General features: G+C 45.7%; 1 protein-coding gene across 44 annotated transcripts in view; it reads right to left on the bottom strand.

The window, feature by feature from the left end:
• Positions 1–7,352: 7,352 nt before the first annotated feature.
• RIMS2 (regulating synaptic membrane exocytosis 2) overlaps positions 7,353–20,206 on the bottom strand; it is a 467,197-nt gene continuing 454,343 nt past the window's right edge. For all 44 annotated transcript variants that reach the window (XM_045861580.1, XM_045861553.1, XM_045861554.1 and 41 more), the window contains 5 exons: positions 16,166–16,307; positions 12,427–12,539; positions 11,997–12,098; positions 10,614–10,753; positions 7,353–10,193 (listed from right to left, as the gene is read on the bottom strand). In XM_045861580.1, coding sequence (XP_045717536.1) covers positions 9,975–10,193; positions 10,614–10,753; positions 11,997–12,098; positions 12,427–12,539; positions 16,166–16,307 — 716 coding nt within the window. In that variant the 3' untranslated portion in view covers positions 7,353–9,974. The remainder of the gene's footprint in view (positions 10,194–10,613; positions 10,754–11,996; positions 12,099–12,426; positions 12,540–16,165; positions 16,308–20,206) is intronic.

The raw sequence follows: 20,206 nt of genomic DNA, 5'->3' as shown, positions 1-20,206 counted from the left end.
TGCTGGCCACTGAGCCCTGATGGGGAGTTAACAGAAAGGGGTGTTAGCAACTCAGGCACGTGGCCAGCAACCTTCCCAGACACTTACTACTCCGAAGCTTAGTTTCCTCTCCAGTCACACAGAGTAAAAGTTCCACCTTCACTTTCCAGTTAATTGTCCGTTACCATTGTTCCAGTTCCCCTCAAAATCACCACCTGATCCTTAGAATGTGTCTCCCCAGCTCTCCTAACATCCCTTTTCATATATATAGATGCATTTCTCCTACTTCTCCCGTGGGCCTGTGTGCCCAGCCCACCAAGGCAACTTTACGCTATGGACATGGGTACCCACGCCTGACGCGGCTCCAGATGGGAAAGAAAGCTGCCGACAGGACAGGTGGGAGTGGTTAGGCTTCTCACTTCTGGGGCCACAGGGCATCGTGTCTCTGTGTGTGCAGAAAATCCGAGTGATGGGAAGTCAGATGCCTTTGAATGAGGAAGGTTGGAAACATCACTGATACGGAAATAAACGCTTTGTTTACTTTAAGCCACCGAGGAGTGTTGAGCTTTTCCCTGCTGAGAACGCTGAATCCCTGGGGCCATCAAAGCAGGTTCACCACTGGCGGTGACTAGGAGGCCCTGCCTCTGTGATGGTGACAGAGACGATGGTCCAGTACTTTACCCTTCCAGTGCTGGCTTCTCAGCGCTGAGGTCCTGGGGAAGTTGTCCTCTTGTTTCTAGGTCCCAGTGAGGAAACCTGGAGTCCAGACGACTGCAAAGAGGTAAAATATCTCCAAAGGACAACATTCTTTACATCTTTCCAAAATACTTAGATCAAAGATGGTTCCTTATCTTATGAAATCACATAACAACCTCAATTTTGCTATGATGTTGCCAAAAATAAACTAATGGCAATTAAAACACAAGCTTAGCCTACGAGACAAATTTAAAGGTATCCATTCTTGGCCATGTGTATTCTGTAAATTTTCTGTCACTTTTCAAATCCTTTTTTTTTCTTTAGATTGCCTTTAATTTTTTTTTACCTTTCTCACTTATCTCTATTTAGTATTGAAATATTCACCTACTTGGTGGCTTTTAAAAAAATACCTTTTCGCTCTTTATTAGAGAATTTTTTAATTTTATATGTTCAAAATCTGTCAGTCGTTCTCTTTAAGCCTTCTGGTTTTTGTTTTTTTTTATTTTGTTTTGTTTAGGAAAATGCTTTTTTTAAATCACAAGATTACAAAGAGATATTCTATCTACTTTTTCTTTTTTCAAGATTTTATTTATTTATTTTTAAAGAGAAGGGAAGGAAGGGAGAAAGAGAGGGAGAAAAATGTCAGTGTGCAAAAAATAACATAGATTGGTTGCCTCTCACACACCCTCAAATGGAGACTTGGCCTGCAACCCAGGCACGTGTCCTGACCAGGAATCGAACCAGTGACCTCTTAGTTTGCAGTCTGGCACTTAACCCACTGAGCCACACCAGCCAGGGATACTTTCTCTTTTTACATCTCATTCTTTAATCCATGTAGAATTTATTTTTGTGTGTGGTATGACATAGTGATCTAACTTAATTTTTTCCTTTTTAAGAGGATCCCTCATTGCTGGGTTTTTTTAAAAGTTTTTTTAGTCTCCTCCTGAGGATATATTTATTGATTTGAGAGAGAGAGAGAGGACATCACTTTGAAAGAGAAACATCAATCAGTTGCTTTCAGTAAGCACCCCGCAACCCAGGTGTACCAGACGATGCTCCAACCAACAGAACGCAGCCAGAGCCCTCACTGCCTCTCACAGGCCTATTTGCCGCCTTGAGAAGGAATGCCTGGGAATGACCAGCCCACCAGGAAGCCCTGGGATCAGCAGTAGGATCCCGTCCTGTTCTAGCTGATTCTGTTTAGTTCAAGTGGAAAACATACAAGCGAAACCAGCTGGGGGTGCTTCATTGTAAGAAGCACGGACAATCTGCCGGTTTTCTTCCAGGAGATGCTCTGACCACAGCACTCTACAACCTCAAATTCATTTCCTTTCAATTTGGAAAGGAGTTGATACACATTTATTTTATACTCTACACCCTGGGATTTATCATAAACCAACATACAGCTCTATGCTCAAAGTGCTTATGGTCTAATGAGAAAACCAGTTCATACATGTACAGACACCCATGTACATATAACAAACATATACATAATTCACATATAAGTATATGCACATACAGATGAGGCAAATAAACACTTGGCAGCAGTGTGTATTAATGCACTGTGAGTGTGCTAATGAGAGCCTGTCCCTCCTCCAAGTCCCCAAGAGGGATATGTCATTGCCATTTTCATTTGCCTGGAACAGAGTAGGGAATTGGTAAATGTTAGCTGAATGCAAGTGAAATAATAGGTAGCATGGGAACTGAGAGAAGAGAGAAATCTTCATAGTTAGTAAAGGTCAGAGTGTTTCCACAGGCAGCCCAGCGCTGCCAGAGGGTGTGGAGAGTCGAACAGAGGAGAGAGGCTCGGCTGACACCCTCCCTCCCACCCGGAGTAATTGAACCAATTTTCTCTGTTCTCACATATTCCTTCAGGTTGCCTGCGAGGGAATTTAAAAGCTGCGAACAGGATGCTGATCTCCCTCAATCATCCATCTTCAAAAGCTCCCGGAGCCCCGCAGCTTTTCAAACCCACAGAAATAAATTCCCTGGGAGCGACTCCCCTGCTGCCTGTCCTCTCTGCGGGAGCACGCAGCCGAGCGTGAGGCTGTGCCCCAGAGCCATCTGTCACCGGGCGTTAGCCCGGAGTGCACTCCGTGCTGGCACTGCGGAAGATGCAAGCGCCCGCGGCCGGCTCGCACTGGACTCAGCCTGGCCTCTCCTCTTTGGAGCCAGTTCTAGTGTCAGCCTCCAAACAGCATGGGGTGACACGGCTCCCCTGAAGAGGCTGATCCCTCAAGTCAGTACTGAGGGGGACAAAGATGTCAAAGACCAAAGAATAGCCCCCAGCAGGCATCCTGAGTCAAAGCACTCAGCATTTGCCTGGAGCATCTCCCAAGGCATGGGGACATGGGGACGTGGGGACAAGGAGAGCGTGGTTGCCGCATTTCGGGAAGAATACAGGCCCATGCGGACCAGGCTCGTCTGGGTCCTGCTCTGCTGAAGAGAATGGCGCGCCCAGCCTGTTGGAGCATAAGAGCTGGAAAATGTGAGACCCTCCTGGCCGCCCCCTACCCGGGGGGAGAGGACACTGCTTGGACGGCAGACAACCCGTCCTCTCTCTTGAAGTGTGTCCTTGACCCCCCTTCCCCACCCCAGCCCTGCAGAGAACGGGGCTCCTTCCCATGATGACCGCTCACAACTTTTTTTGTTTTAAATTAGATTTAGCAGACAGACTTTTGACAATCACTGACCCTATTCTGTTTTCCCTTCTCTGATTATTGGAAATTTGGGGCCCAGTGGGGGTTGTGAGTGAGGCAACGGCTGTGCAGGTCCGGTTCACCCACCCGCGCCCCCCTGCCCAGTGCTCAGCTAGGCTCGGAGTCTATTTCCTTCCGCGACACGGGCACTGAAAGCAGCATTTTCCTTCCCAACCCTCCTGGCCCAAGATTCCCCCAAACTGCTGGCGTACTGAAACGAAACCGCCCCGTGGAGGACCAAGCTGCAGCCCCTGACCTCACCTTGTTTCTCTCAGCGGCGCCCTCTGCCGGCCCCTCCTGCTATTGCTGGTGATCCTGCCTGCCCCCGGGAGGGGCTCCTGGGGCTGCCACCCTTCCCTGGTTCCTTCGCTGTGGTGGCTGCAGCCTTTCTCTCCAGACCACACTAGCCACCAGCAGCGCCATATTAAACCATCCACTAGTGGTGGTCAACCTGCCTGTAAAATGGGGATGCTGCTTACCCCCAGGGTGTTTGGAGACCTTGGTGAAAAAAGGTTTGACTGTAAAACACTCTACTGCTTCACCCCGCACACAGCATGTGCAGGAACACGTGGCTGTGGCCTCATCAGCATAATGCATTCTGACTCCCTCCTTTCAGAATGGCACCCCGCAGGGGACACCCTTCTATCGCTGGTGCTGAAATGACTCAGGGAAGGGTGCCCCCCACCCCCATCCTTCTGAGTCTCCACTGCCTTCTCTGGATGTCAGGGCTGGCGGACAGAAGGAAGTCGTTTAACAAGTCCTGAGACTGGCCCTCGCACACGGGAACTGACTACCTTTGGGGCGATCCCCAGAGAAAGCCCTCCTTCCTGCCGGGGTCCCACAGCACGCATGAGACACATCGGTTCACTCGGTATTCGCTGAGCACTTTCTCCGCGGGCGGCGCTGCTCTGGGAGCTGGACTGTATGCGCGCAGTGCAGGAAGCAGGCAGATGTTCTGCCTGCAAGGAGCTTATGTGACAGCAGGGGAGGGCGGGGGACACAATAAGCACATAGTATGACTCAACAGAAATACATTGATACAGATTAATCTCTTTGCAGCGCCGCAGTCTCATTCCGACGGAACGGCCATAGCGACCTCTCCCATCTCCTCAGGCCACAGGCATGGGCGATAGAGCTCTGCACTGATGTGTTTAAGCTTCTCCTTTAAAAACCCACGTGGGCAGAAGAGCAGGCCCGGGAAAGTGTGCCATGCACCCACAGTGACATGGAGAAAGGTCGAGCTTATACAAATGTTTGACCAAGTTCCGCAAACCTGAAACTCGGGAGAATGCAGGTATAAAAGGTATTTCATGGTAAGCCAGTAAGGGCTGGTTCAAAAACTTTAAAAAGGAATAGTCTGCACAATATAAAACACTGAGAAAGAACCTACCTCAGCAGCTCTACCCTGCAGCAATCTTTCCCAAACAACCAAGCTGGTTCTGTGGAGGGTTACCTGAGGGAGAAGGCATACGCTTCCAAACTACAGAATACTGTGTATTGAGAAGAAGATGCCTTCTAGAACCTTCGTTTGCTGTATTCTCTCTCTCTCTCACACACACACACGGCAATTTTTAATTTTCCTTTTAATCCCTGCTTTCTGTGAAAAGTTGGCACTTCCCTCAGAGCTCTGCCTGCCATGGAACACTGCAGCCCCGACTCCTTGCCTGGCGACTCCTTGCTTGGCGCATGCATCTTGTCTGGGAGTCAGCTTACACTCACCCCCTCCTGAGAAGCCCTCTGACAAGTCCAGGACCAACCCTTCAGCCCACACTCCTCACCCACCCGATCACTTCCTTTCAGAAGGAAAGAAGAACTACATATGACTGGAAATTATCTTTTCCACTCATTCATTTCTACGTTCACTTGTTTATCGTGTCCGCCTCCACTGGAAGATAAGCTCCATGGGAACAGAAAATTTATCTTTGCTCTCTCTCCAGCTCCTGAAACTGTGTTTGCAAGAGTAAAACGCTCAATAAATATTTGCTGAACGAACGAATGAAAGCCTGTCGGATTTCATTTAGCCAAGCTGCTTTGATTGTGCTGCCACCTCAAGCAACCATCTTACTTTCCCTTCATTTTTTCCGGTCTTAGGCTCGGCCTCCATTTTTGATCATTCCCTCCTCAACCTGGCTTCCTACCTGGTCCCCATGCTCCCGGAGCGCCTCTCTCAAAGGTCAGCCACAACTCCTTCAAGGTCAGACCTGATGGCTTTTCCTTGACCTCAGCTTCTTCGACTTATCTCCAGATTTAACAGTGAGGAACTTTCCTGAGATGCTTCATACAGATGTGGCCCTAGACTAAGCTGGGCCCTTTGCGTTTGTTTTTTTTTAATAAGTTTTGAGATTTTACTTTTTTATACTTTCTTTTAAAATTTTTTTTAAAAAGATTTTATTGATTTTTAGAGAGGGAAGGGAGAAAGAGAGAGAGAGAAACATCAATGTGAGGTTGCTGGGGGTCAGGGCCTACAACCCAGGCATGTGCTCTGACCGGGAATCAAACTTGCAATGCTTTGGTTCGCAGCCCGTGCTCAGTCCACTGAGCTACAGCCAGCCAGGGTGTTGCGTTTGTTTTTATTTTGCCTCCTTAAATATGCGTTCTTCCTACTGGCCTATGAGAGTGTTCCTTGAGGTTCTGTCTTTAGAGCTTTGCTCACATAAAAGATTGCATCTACTGCTCCCTGTTGATCACCTCTGCTCTGGGTAATACTCACAGGGCTCAGGATGGTGGTTCACAAGTGGCAGTTCTTTTGCCAGAGGCACATGTAGAATTGTTTCTTTGCGTGCACTTTATCTTGGGAATGATCACATGACCTATATTGCCACTGAAATGTGAGATAAAGTACCACTTGTTGCTTCTGCGCAGCAGCTTCACGAGCCGGCCCGGGGTTTGTCAAGTGCCTCTCCCAGTCTCAGTGATCACTGAGACTATGTAGAGATGGAGCCCCCGTTAAACTGCGTCCTGGAGAAATTAGGGTGAACAGTTTCACCGCTGAACAGCAAGTGGCCATGGAGCATGAACTACAAATAAGCCATTGTTTCAAGCTACTGGGATTTTAGTGTGGCTCTCGTTATTGCAGCATCACCTGGCCTGGCCTGACACACAGCAGGCCCATCTGACTTTTTTCCCCTCAAGCTCAAGCTGCACTTCAGCTATCATCTAGATAGAAATCTTTTTTACTTATAGAAGTATAAGCCCAACATATCTTTACCTACATTCACCATTTCCCTCCTCAGCCCTGAAACATACCTCTCCTCTGACGTTTGTTTTGTTTAGTGGCACCAACATTTTTCTAAAAACTTCAACTTTATACATGTGGTTACATTTTGTCCCAGCTTTATTTCCAGCCCTGCTTTGTTGTTCCCACGGGTGCTTCCTGGGCCCAGCCTTAGTCCCTTCCTCCCTGGACTATCACACCTCGAGTCATCTCACTGCTTCCAGTCTCTTTGCTGTATGATCCAGTGTACTTCCTTTGTCACCGGCCATTCATGAGCATGACGAAGGCGAAAATCTGGGTGCTGTTATTCCTTTGCCCTGCCCCTCCCCCCACCACAGCCGAACTGACACCTCAGTGGAAACAGAGTGTAAAGTCAACTGTCACCCAGGAAACCAGAGCATGACCGTGACTGTGACTCTCGGTGAGTCTGCTATCTGTGGCGGCCACGCTGACTCAGCAGTCGCACCCACTTTCCTCACAAACCCTGTGAGCTGCTGAGTCATTTAATCCAAGTACCCCAATCTGGAATGACAAGCTTTTTTTTTTTTAAACTGGCAAGTGTTAACGATCTGAGTAGAAATCCTCCAGCACTTTAAAGAAAGGCTCTACTGAAGGCTATTTGCTAAGACCAGCAGTCTGCTTCTGCTGTGGGAGGTAGAGGAGATCCTCTCGTTGCCCGTAAATGGCGGGGTTCAGGGAACTAGCCGCAGCAGGCTCAGGGGTGTGTCGGGGGAGAGGCCAGAGAAAGGCATGCATACAACGTCTGTAAAGAAAATGTTTTATTTAAAGTGTTAAATACCATCACCAGAATGAATTTGATTTACATTAGTTGGTGTTCATTACAGGACTAATCTGCCCTTTTTTTTCCCCAACTGGAATTCCCTTTACTTTTCAAACACAACTATGTACAGGGCAGCGGTGGTCGCCGGAGCAGTGCTATTTACACGACTAAACCACAAGTCGAGGTACAGACATGTGAAAATTAAAAAAAAACACCAACTTTTAAATAAATACTGCATAATGACGAGTATGTACAAATATTCCATACAGTCATGTCCTTCTTATTAAAATTAGAAATAATTTATATAGGAATATGCACAAAAGATTATGTGACTGTGCCTTAGTATCAGGAAAATGGTAAACGTTTATTCTAAGGGAGAGTATAGACACTACAGGTCTATTAAACCAATTGTTGCTGGTACACAAGTGTCTAAATTATTTCAGTGAAGTTTTACTCACTCTTTGATCAGCTTTCCCCGGGTCCATCACCGATCTCAGAATGCCAAGACACAGTCTCGGTGAGTTCATATTGCACCACATAAAGAGAAGGCATTTTTTGTGATACTCATTTTAACTTTTGCACCATATCAAGCATGACAGTTTTTAATGGTCAGCACTGAATTTAAAAAGGAAAAAAAAAAGCAATTTTTGTGCATGGTGTTAGTTTAAAGAAATTGTATGTGGATTTCAAAAGTTATCTCAAGAAATGCAAATCAATTTGTGGGAACATGCTATCACAGTGTACACGAAGAAACAGAAAGTGTGGGCGGTGATTCACGTTCACCAGCGACTTTTCCTCTAAACAAGGGAACGCAAGAGAAATCTGACCTTGCAGCACCCCTGATGGTGGTAACGACTGTCTGTGAACTCAGAGACCGGGGTCTGACTTCGGGGGATTTGTGCCTAGACTTTCCGTGATGGCTTCAAAGAACTACTAATAGGCAGACTGACTTTCTTCGAGTCGCCCAAAAATTGGAGCCTTAAAATGATTGGTTGTAAATTCCTGTTTACTACATTTCTTTAGAAATATAACTTGTGCAAAATTGAATTTGCTACAGAAAAATGAATTAATAAACAGCCGTGTCTCGGGGCTCCAGAGTTTTAGCGGTGTTTCTGTTCACATAGTAAATGGAAAACGGCTCAAGAAATTGCTTTAATTAATTAAAAAACGAAACCTAAGCCTGTCTAGAAATAATGCTTTGACCCCTGTATGAATGATGCTGGTGCTAAAACCAAATTTATTAGACATTACCATGGCCATGTGAATTCAGAATTTTCCTGTAAACTAAATTTTGAAGGTGAAAATAAAATCACCATGCACTGTACCATAGATTGCAAAAGTTCAAATGTCTTCTTTATCAAACACATGCTGACTTACTTTAATGCACTCCCAAGTCATGTTGCAAAATCCTTCCCAACATGCTTGAAAGAAAGAAAGCTCTTAAATATTGTTTCCCTTGAGAAATTCGTGAATTCAGAAGCATCTACAGCTCTGAATCAAAAGTGGGGTACAAGAGAGTATCAGGTCAAAAACTCGCCATTTTTTAGTATAATGTTCACTCTGGTAGGGAGAAAGAAGATAAAAGATTAAGAGAGGGAGGAGGGGAAAAAAGATGTGGACAATTTGCACATATTGAACTTCATTAGATTTGTATATTTAACGTGGAAGAAATTGAATATATACTTATTTGTCACATAAAGAGAATTTTAAGTATTTTCTAGAAAGTATTTTCATTTGTAATGTCTGCCAAAACACAGACTGTGATTTATAGTTTAAAGAATAAACATGGTGTGTCTTTGTATCACCCTGTTGCATTCTCTCCCTTTTTTAAAACCATGCATTAGTGAAATTTACTTTTAAAAATAATATAAATTGTTGAAAATGGCTGATTTTTATTTTTTTTTGCAAGTTGCAGCCCCAAGAAAATAATTTAAGTATTCAGCTAATCTGTGTCCATGCAAAAAAAGTTTCATTAATTTCATTCAGTACAGTGTCGCCACGGAGTTCTGTTTCCCAGAGTCCCACACGTCCCACACGTTACAGAATGACGCGCCCACTGGAGCTCTGATGCCGGCCGCTGCGCACGCCGGCCCGGCTGCTCCCGGTCGCCGTCCAGGGGAGGGCTGACGGTTTGTCCCGGACCACTTCTTTGGTCTCCCGCTTTTCACCTGACGCTTCCTAGGACTTTGCTCCTTGACCTGTAACATGGCTTAGTGGCTGTAGAGCTCCGTTTGTGTGGCATAGCAGGGCTTTGGGGTCAAGAGAAATGAAGAAAAAGGAACGATAAAAATATAAAGGTGCCATTGAAAAGGGCTTTTGTTGCATGAAACTGACTGATTCTTTGAGATTAATCCATGGCTTCAGATTGGACCAAAATTTGAGTGTTACTGAACTCCGGACCTGATAGTTCTTCATAGCTCTGCTCTTTCACCTGAGGGCCTTCCGTAGGGCACAATGTGTGCGACTTCCTCTGAGAACACAGGATCGCTTTGTATCCCTAGAAACGGGCTCAGAAGACACAACATTAAGCATGCAGTGTTACCAGGGTTAGCGACCTGTGATTTTTTTTGTAACGCTGGTTGCTATGACAACAGTTTTACAGCTGCTATGAACGAGAGTAAGAAGGTCCGGTTGAACTTTCCAGAGATGATTGGGAAGCTCTTCTCGTCAGAGGGGCCAAGGTTGGATCTACTAGGGAGGAAGGGGGGAAAAGTTTGTACCATCCAATCACCATATTGGATAGCTCCAGTTCATCCAAAAGTATCTGGGCCACTCCCATAAAAGATTTGTGATCCATGCGGCCATAGTCTCCCCAGACAATGATCTATTGGCAAAATAGAAAGGAGAGTAATGTCAGTATAATCACGCACACAAAAACTTGTACATTAAACTACATTCAGTTAACGTGCTCACATCAAACACCAGGTTAAACAGCCGCACTGACCACTGGGTGGTCGTCTCTCACGACTACAGTGCAAAGGTGCACGAGGAAGACTGTGTGAAGGGTGAAACCAGACAGCAGTCCAGGAAGGCTGGGGTTCATGCGGCGGTTTGCAAGACTGGACCTCACTTTGAAGGAAACAACACTGTGTACAGCTTTACAGCACTAGCCGCGGCTTCAAAGCTTCCCGAGAATTTCCGGTGTGGGGAACAGGGAAGAATACCAGAAGTAAAGATGTTGGGTGGAAGATCTGACTCCAAGAAAGTGTTTCCTTAGGTAAGGGAGAAACAAGTCAGTCAATACCTGTAAAACCTTCCCTTGGGGGCTTTCTTCGAAAGACAACAGCTGCTGGTATAGGGGTTCCAGCGTTTTTCTTGCCACTTTTGTTTTCTTTTTGGCTACGCAGACTCCGTTATCGAGCAGATACACCTTCACGTACGGTGCTTGGGACAGAAAACACAGAGGAGAGGTAAGGGGTGAGCGGTGGTTAACGAACACCCAACTCTGGGTGACACCTGCGACCAGTCACCCTCAGCCTGGGGGAGCCGACAGCCCCAAGTCCCCGGCCTCTCTGCATCATGTCAGCATCGTTCGGTCAACGCCAGACCACCATCAGCTACCCGGGCAGTTTGGGGCAGCGCTGACCTAGCCTCTGAGCTGATTACTATTTTGCCATCAACGGGTTAAATACATTTGAAGTCTGCATTAAATTGAGGTGAAATGCTTCTAGTCCCTAATAACATTCAAGGGAGACGTCTTAATCTTTCATTTTTTAATACTTAAGTCTAATTAAACACTCTTGAAGCCATATTGTTTTACTCACCCACACTCATAAATCACTTATTTATTGCTCAAAAGGGTTTTTTTTGGATAGTAAATTTGTTTAGTAAACACTAAAGGATTTGTTAACTGATGGTGGTGTGGGTACAGGGTGAGGTTTTATGTAACATGCCCCAGTTAGCTGGAAAGAGGCAACTAATTACGAATTCCATAGCTAGAAATTTATCCGACACACTCTTCCTTCATAAAAGCATTTGCATGCATGTGGACATTATTTTATTCTTTACAGCAGAGTGGCTTGACTAGCTCCAAGACCTTCCTACACACACTTGCCTTAATCGCCACTGCAAGGTTGTACAATAGGTCATATACATTATGATTTAGAATTTCTGCAAGGATAGCAAAGTTAAGAGATTCAAAATTACAACCAGCCAGCAGAGGTGCTGAGGTGAGAAACCAAGTTTCAGACTCCTGAGAACCGTTCTGTACATCCAGCCCGATGACGCACACGCCTGCACAGAGCAGCTGGGGTCTGGCACTTCCCACGCTACCGGCACCTCGGCGCATGCCTTCCTCCCCACACAAACTACAGGGAGTGAAGGTCTTATACTGACAATGTCCTGCGTACATCAGCTTATGCTACTTTGGGCCCGTATCTGTTTTTATTCTAATTCCAGGGCCCTAAGGATTCCCAAGGAGAATTCTGAAGTTTCAGGTAAACTGAAGAATAATACAAAACACCAGCTAACGGGAAAAAGAACTACTTCCGGATGTGCCGTGCAAAATGAGGTACCTAAGTGCAGCACTATTCATTCTGCGCTGGTTTCTACTACCCAGGGGTGACAATGCATGCCGTGCCTGCCAGTCTGCTTGAGTGGTAATAGAAGAATCTCTTCTGCTTTTTACCTGGCAGTGTCTTGGAACCTGGTTTTACAACAAGGCCACGGGCCCGAATGATCTCCACCTCCAACTGTCCCTTCTTGTCCATCATTCCCACCTGGATGTCACCTAGAGGTGTGCGAGGAAAGACAAACAGGACTCAGCAGTACACCAGCGCAGTAAGAAACACGCTGTGCTAAAGGCCCTGGCTGAACATCCCTTTCCCCTTTCCCATGTATCTTCCCAAATTCATATGTATTTAGAATTTTATCAATGATAGCTTGCTTTAAAAAGCATATAAATGAAATGGAAAAAAATTCAGTTGAAAAATTTTTTAACTGCTAAAATATAAAATACTCATTTCTGTTGATGATACTGTGAAAAGTCATGGGAAACCAGAGAATGTGATTTTCAACGATCTAAAAGAAAAACAAAACCATGTGACAGAAATCCTTACCCATTGCAGGTGTAGCCAGAGTCTGACGCCCCACCAGCTGAGCAGGGCCGAGGCCGTCCAGAAAGTCGCTGAACTGGCTGTCAGAGGCCAGGCGGACACCGGGGAAAATCAGACTAGAAGCAAAATGACATACGGGGTTAAACCATGAACCCCTGCTTGCATTCAGGCAGCCCCGGTTTCCCTGTGGCCCCTTATCGGGGCAGGAGCACTTGGTACCACTATTTTGCCACTGACATTAACTAGATCCCGACACCCCGCTCCACCTCCCGTGGTTCACCCTCCGCATCCTCCAGCAGCCCGTGCGTGTCACCAGCAGCACCCGTCACACTGGACCGCAGGCCTCTGTCTGTGCGTCTTTCTCTTCCCTGTCCGGAGACACGGACTGTGGTTTCTATCAGTGGCACTCAGTACATAGCGAATGCTTACTGCCTAACTGGCATTACCATATTTAATCATCTTGGCTACACTATGAGATAGGTTCTATTATTTAACCCATTTCACAGATAAAGACACTTTTTTTGGATCACTCCCACCGTCACACAAACATACCGTTATTTCGTCCACTTTGAAAGAAACCCTCTCCCCTCGCCCCACTCCCCTCGCCTGCACCACCCTGTTCCTCCTCTCCCGAAACTTCTCGAAAGATCTGTCTCCACGTTCCATCTTCCATTTCATTCCTCTCACCCTCCCTTGACATTCTAGGTTTTCCTTGCTCTTTTCCTTGCTCTGTTTTTCTCTACTCCACTAGAATTTTTCAGATCAAGGTTACTTAATAGCTGCAGTGGTAAATTGAACTGCTAACACTCTATACTAATTCATACTAATCTAACGGCATCATTTGACACAATCAACCTCTGCTTCTCCCTTGAGACCCTTTCCACACCTTGTTTCCCAGACTCTCCCCTGCCCTGGCCCTCCTTTTCGGCCCTCTACCCCCGTCTCCTTTACTGGCTCTGCCACCAGACACTGGGGAGCTCGATCTTTGGACCTCTCGTCCTTTCATTTCCGCGCCCCAGTTCCCTCCGGAGTCTCATCCCGTCTCCTGGCTTTAAACACCATCTATGCCGATATGACCTAGGTTGACACCTCCAGCCTGGAACTCTCCCTTGGACCGTAGACCTGTATTCTAACTGCTCTGTCAACACATCTGCCAACATATGTGTCACAGACATATCTGACACAGACATCAGTTTCCCATTAGACATATTAGTCAACATGTCTAATGCGAAACTGATATAGAACTTGTCCCAAATCCCAAACAAACCAACCTCTAACTCTGTTCCCCTCAGAGGGTCACCGTATCAACCTGAAATTTCACCCTATCAATTGCTCAAGCTTGGAGTGGTCCTTCCTCTTTGTTATAGATTGAATTGTGTGCCCCCCCCATCCCTGCTGCAATTCATATGGTGAAGCCTTAGCCCCCAGGATGACTGTGTGGAGACAAGGCCTTTAAAGAGGTACTTGAGACTGAATGAGGTCCTCAGGCTGGGGCTTTAATCTAATATGACCGGTATCCTTATAAGGAAAGACACCAGAGACGTGCACCCACAGAGGGAAGACCAAGGGAGGCCTCGGTGAGAAGGCGGCTACCTGCAAGGCAAGGAGAGAGGCCTCAGGAGACAACCCTGCTCATTCCTTCATCTTGATCCAGAACTTTGAGAAAATAGATTCCTGTTGTTTAAGCCACCTAGTCTTGGGGTCTTTTATGGCAGCCATAGAAAACTAATACACTCTCTTTCTCTCATTAGTCACAACAAATGCATCAACCAATCTTACTGGTTCTATTATCAAAACGCACCTAGAATCCGACCCCACTAACGCTGCCACTCTGGCCCAAGCCATCGTTTTCCGTCTTCTGCATTTCTGCTACAGCTCTGATTGATCTCCCCGTCGCCACCACAGTTCTCACAGCAGTCAGAACCCTCTTTCAGCTGTCAGGCCTCTGCCCGACACCCTCCACTGACTTCTCAGCCCTCTCAGAGTAAAAGCAGTACCTTTCAATAACGCGTAAAGACGACACAGACTGTCCACCCCGGCTCGCCATATCCCAACTCCCAGGCTGTGGCTACTCTCGTCCTGGCTCCGCAGGGCCGCCTCCCTTGCTGACGCCAGGCTGCTCCCGCCTCAGGGTCTCCACGCCGCTTCTGCATGGAACGTTCCTCCCGCAAAACCCAGACGTTCACCTGCCTCCTTCAGACTTTTACTTCAATGTGTCCCTTCGCTGTCTACCCCCCATGAAACCCCACCTATACCCTCTCGCATCTGTCTTTGTTTTTCACCTTAGAACTTACACTACCTGATCTACTCCACCGTTTACTGATTTTTCTTCTTTAAGGCCTGCCTTGCCTACTACACTGTGAGTCTGGTGAAAGGAGGGCTTGTCCCTTTTCTGTTTTGTTCACTGATCCATCTCCAGCACCTAGAACGGTGCCTGGGGTGTTGTCAGCACTTAATGGATACTTGCTAAGCTCAATCAATTAATTAAAATGAAGCCTAGAAGCTCTCTCAAGTTCCTGTAGTACCCCCCCCCTCCCCCCGGTCCAAACAACAGCCAGATGAGAACTGAAGCCCACGTGACTGTGAAGCCCACGGTCTTAACCACCAACTGATTCGGCCGCCTTGTGTGGCTCATACCGCCAGCCCATGGCTCAGTGCCTGGGACACCAGGAGTTCTGGGCTCCCTCTGGTGAGCAAACCTCTGCGTGCTGGTACCAGTCCTCCAATATGACTGCGAACATCTGAAGAGCAGGGGTCATGTAAACATTTCGATGTCCCAAACATGTGTGATACTGTGCTTTGCAGTGCACATTTCCTTTTTACTTGAATCTCCGTCTCTTCTGAGACATCCTTAACACCCAATCGACTTCTGCCCCAACCTTAATTTCCAAATGTATGGTTAATCCATTTTCACGTTTCTATAAGTATCCCACATACCCTTATTCATAAATGCATGGAAACCATACACATCCTTTGCGTTTATATAATCGTGCCAGATGGATGATACGGAGGGCTTACCCTGATACTCTGCCTGCAGTGCCTGTGGCCTCACCTCTGTGAGCCGGCCCCACAGATGCTGTCTAAACATCCGATGCAATGGGGTGAAGGCAGGAAGCTCCACTCTCCTCTATCAACGCCATCAACACACCCATCTACTGACCTGCAGCTGCTAACTACTGCTAATTTCTTGGCCACACAATCTTTACAAATGCTTTAAAAGTATCTCAGGTACAGATGATTCAAGGGGAAGCTACATGATAACCACACAGGAAAGGCTCACCAATTCTCTCTGCAGCATTCCTTTTGTCTAATTACATTTATCCGAGCTGTTTGTTACTGCATGGAACTAAGTATGTATCGGTATTCCATACTTTTCAGTAGTCACTCTTAGAGCAAATATTTTAAAAATCAGCACTGTTCACAGACTGTGGCATGAGTGCTTATTACTTCTGTGCTTTTATGTGTATTGTTTCAAGCTAGGGAAAATTTTTATTTGCATGCACCGTGAAAGTCACATTTTAGCATCTTGCCATTAAAGCAAGACATTTTATCTGCAGACCTATTTCCCTTGATATGAAAAGCCAGATACGTCACAATTCTCAGTGGCAGCTGAGCAAAAGTCCCCCTCACAGCACGAGAGCCAGTGAAAACTAAGAAGGCGCTGCAGAGAGTGTGAGCTGGGTTTCCTGAGAGCGGAGAGGCGGGGCGCGGAAGGGCGCAGGTCAGGGCCAGCCCCACTCACTTTCCTTCGGAGCTGTAGCTGTTCATGCTGCCATCGGTGGACTCCCGGCTCGCCTGCCGCGTCATCCAGTTCCTCATTTCCACCGCCAGGCCTGTTTCTGTGCTCCTCTGCACGGTGCTCCGCAGCTTCTTGCCCCCTGCTTCTGCACAGACACAAGACAAAAGGGGCAAGAGCTTTGTCATCACCACCTGGTGACAAAAAGCAGGAGCCAGCACTCGGAGGTTCTCAGCAGAAAACAACTGTGCAAACACAAAGCACTCTTATTAAGGAGAAAGACAGAAAAGGTTTTTCAAACAGTGTCTTGTTGAGTGGGATGAAAATTTTCTAAAAGTCTTCAAGAAGCACAAAATACCATTGTTTTATTTCCATTTAAAACAGTGTTCAAATTGGTAACAAAAGGAACAGAAAGGTTGAACCTACGGAAAATAAAATAAGCTTTATTTTTATTGTGATATTTAAATGCAAGATTCATTTATACCTGTCTTTTTCTTTTTCCTTTCTCTTTGTCATAGTAGAACTAAGCCTTCATGTTCTTTCCAAAGAACAGGTGGCAATACTCAATTGCAGCCTTAACTTTCACAAGAAAACCTATTTTTGTAGGGTGATTGATATTGGAAGGCACAGCAAGCTACACAAAAGAGACAGCCCTGTTTGGTAACAGTTTCACATCTGCTGGAAACTTTCAGAAATTCTCAAAGGCATACAAAAACCCAGCAATGCCACGTACACAGAGCTTTTTAATTTTTGGTCAGTTATGTCTTCCAAACAGGAAACTGAGTCAAGAACTGCAGATGGGACAGAGGCAGAAGTGCTACCTGAGAAGTGGGGAGGAGGGGCTTCTTCACAGAGGGCGGGTGGGGAATTTGAGCGGAGCTTGCAAATGGGCAGCTCCGGACCCAGGAAGAAGCAAGGAGAGAGTGCTTTCGCTGGGGGCACAGCACCTACGAGGCTGTACAGATGAGGATGGTGACTGGCAGCTGAGGGAGGTGCAAACACTCAGACGAGGTGGAGTGGTAATGAGGGGGGAGGTCAGATCAGAGACTGAGCCCACATCCTGCAAGGCTTTGTGTGATGGGAGGTGGAACCGAGAGACTGCTATCACCCAAGCAACAGGGCGGGGGTCCCACTTACTGGCAATAACTTACTTCTCGTCAGGTCTAAATGTTTATCGGCATTGACCATGCATGTCATTAGTTTTTTGGGGGGACCTAATAAGCTCTTTTAATGCCTAGTATTAATAATTCCATTTTAGATCAATAAATATTTGCTGACATTGCCAGTGACTTGTTGAAATCCTTTTCACCAAGTCTCTTAACAATATTTGTTTACCCTTTTGAAACACTGCTTTAAATTTTACCTACTCTCCACTTCCAACTCTGATGTTCATCAAAATGCTTTAAAAAGTATGTACAAAATAAAAGTGATGACTCATTTCCAACTCAGTTCCATTACCCAACACTGATATTTTAGATGATTGATCATAAACATGTTGTACTGATATGACCTTAAGATGGTATAGAGCATCCTCCATTGAGGACAGAAAGCTCTTCTTTGCAGAGGAATGCCAGTTAAGAAATGTAAAAGGAATAAATAAATTTTCAAGTTATCAATTTGTAACCTCCAAGGGGAAAAAATGATTCAAAAAAGGCACACGGATGGATGCAAACATCATTGGGTATTCATACGAACCAGAAATAAAATAAGATCATTCTGCAGATTAGATCTTCTTGTTAAAGAAAAACGGACTTTACCCCCAGGAGCCCTGGCCGCCACCATCCCCCTCAGATGGTCAAGCTCAGCACTGCTAGTGGGGCGGACACGCGCTTCCTGACACCAGCCACACAGTACCACCTGCCCAGTCGTTTCAAACAAAAGTATACAGCCTGTTTCTCATCAGGTCTTTGGGACAAACTTCTAGTTTTCAAAAACACAGGAGAAAGAGCAAGAGGATAAATGACACAATAAAAAAAATTAGGCAAACCCAGAACATGGTTTTTTGTTTAAGAAAATTGGCTTAGTCTCTTAAAATAATTACTATCATAAAAACAAACAAACAAACAAGGTAGGCGAATTGCTCCAGACTTAAATATATCACAGAGAGATAACTATTAAATGCGATGAGTGAGTGGTTTATTTTAGGGAAAATAAATAAAAACAAGAAACCATAAAAGCAAGGTACTTTAAAATCAATTCTAGACATGTAGGGAAAATCTGAATACAGATTTGATATTAAATGGGAGAAGAAAATTACTGATTTTCCTAGGTAGATAATGACATGTATTATTAAAAATGTCCTCATCATTACAAGATATATGCTGAAGTACTTATACCTGAAATGTTATATTATCTGCAATTTATTTCCAAATGGTGCAGCAAAAAATTCAGAAAACAAAAAGGATAAAATGTTTTAAAAAAAGGATGGGGATAAAGAGTAGATCCCCAAATGACCACATCAAAAAGTAAAAAAACAAAAACAAACCAAAAAAAACCTGGCTGGTGTGGCTCAGTGGAGTGTGTGCCCACAGGTCCCCAGTGGGAGGGCGCTAGAGAGGCAGCCACATATTGATGTTTCTCTCCCTCCCTTCCCCTCTCTCTAAAAATAAATACATAAAATCTTGAAAAACAGTAAAAAAAACTTTGTCCAGGTGTGAACCGGAATCATGGAAGGTACTAGGCTGGTGTGAGGGAGCGGGGCCGAGGGCTGAGTCCTGGCTTCTCCACGCAGCTGAGTGACTGCTCCCTTCCTGTGACGAACGCCCTGTTAGCAACCACCGTCAAGCGAGATGTACAACTCCCCATCAAGTCTGAAAGTGAGGAATGAGGTTATATGCAGGAACCACGACTTTCAAAAGTGGTGAGATTCCTAGGGGTCTTTGCAATGTCAAAGATCTTTTGCTTTTCATTTAATGTCTGACTGCATCACAGCGAAAGTGGAGAAAATCTGCTATGAGAACCAGCTGCCATTCACCAAAGAATAACAATATAATGAGTACATAATTCTTTCGTTTACAGATTGCTGTTTACATGCATCCTCTTCAGAACAACTCTTCACAATGCCATTTTACAGACACAGCATCCAAGTCCCCAGAGCAGACAGAAAGGGCAGAACCGGAGTCTGTGCACAGTTCTCAGACTTCAAATTCTCCGCTATTCCCGGGTTTGCTGTCAGAATATAACCAAGGGGTAGCCTGCAACCCAGTCAAGGGAGACGCCGCTAAACCACCTCTGCCCGGCATGTGGAAGGCCCTGTGAGAAGCAGATGGGGCGGGGGGTGGGTGGAGGAGCAGAGCACAGTGAAGAGGTCGGGTCCAGGTGTCAAACTGCTTCTGAACTCCCACCCTGCCATGTACAGGCTGGGCGACACCGATTAAGTTACCCTCTCCATCACTCAGTTTTCTCACACTGAAATGGTAATGATAATAATGATGTCTGTCTCATAGAATTTTTGTGAGGATTAAAGAAAATAATAAATTCAGAGTGCGTAGGATAGTACCTGATGCACAGAAAGTCTTTAATTAATGGCACTGTTATTACTGCTAGCAGATAGGGAACCAGTCAACATGCATTCTGGGCGCATCTCCACCACTAACGAGCTGTCTCTGTGCCTTCTCTGAGTCCCATTCCCTCTCAGACTCTGGTTCCTCATTCACAAAACAAGGCCGGGGAGAGGGAGGGGTGACAGATGATCTCTGATCTCTTTTAGCTCTGGAGTCTCTGAGTTGGTATCATTAGTGCATGGCTAACACCATGATTAACAGCATATATTAAGGAAGAAAATGCTACTCACTATCACCTGATGGAACCAAACAATTCCAGGCAATATGCTGGGCACTGATAAGAGCTCTTTAAAACGTGTCTTTTAAATGTACTTTTTTATCTGATACATTTGCAGATACTTAAAAAGTAAAAGTATTTCTCAGCACCACAAATCCTTTGCATCGCATTCACAATAAAAATAGCAACCTAAATATAATTCATTATGGTGATTCACATTTAGTGTTCCAAGTGCTCTGTCATGTTACTCAGCCTGAAAACTGCATC

Source organism: Phyllostomus hastatus, unplaced genomic scaffold (assembly GCF_019186645.2).
Source record: "Phyllostomus hastatus isolate PE091 unplaced genomic scaffold, TTU_PhHast_1.1 phas_scaffold_21, whole genome shotgun sequence".
Lineage (NCBI taxonomy): Eukaryota > Metazoa > Chordata > Mammalia > Chiroptera > Phyllostomidae > Phyllostomus > Phyllostomus hastatus.
Note: the sequence above shows the minus strand (reverse complement) of the source record. Positions and strands in the feature narration are given on the sequence as shown.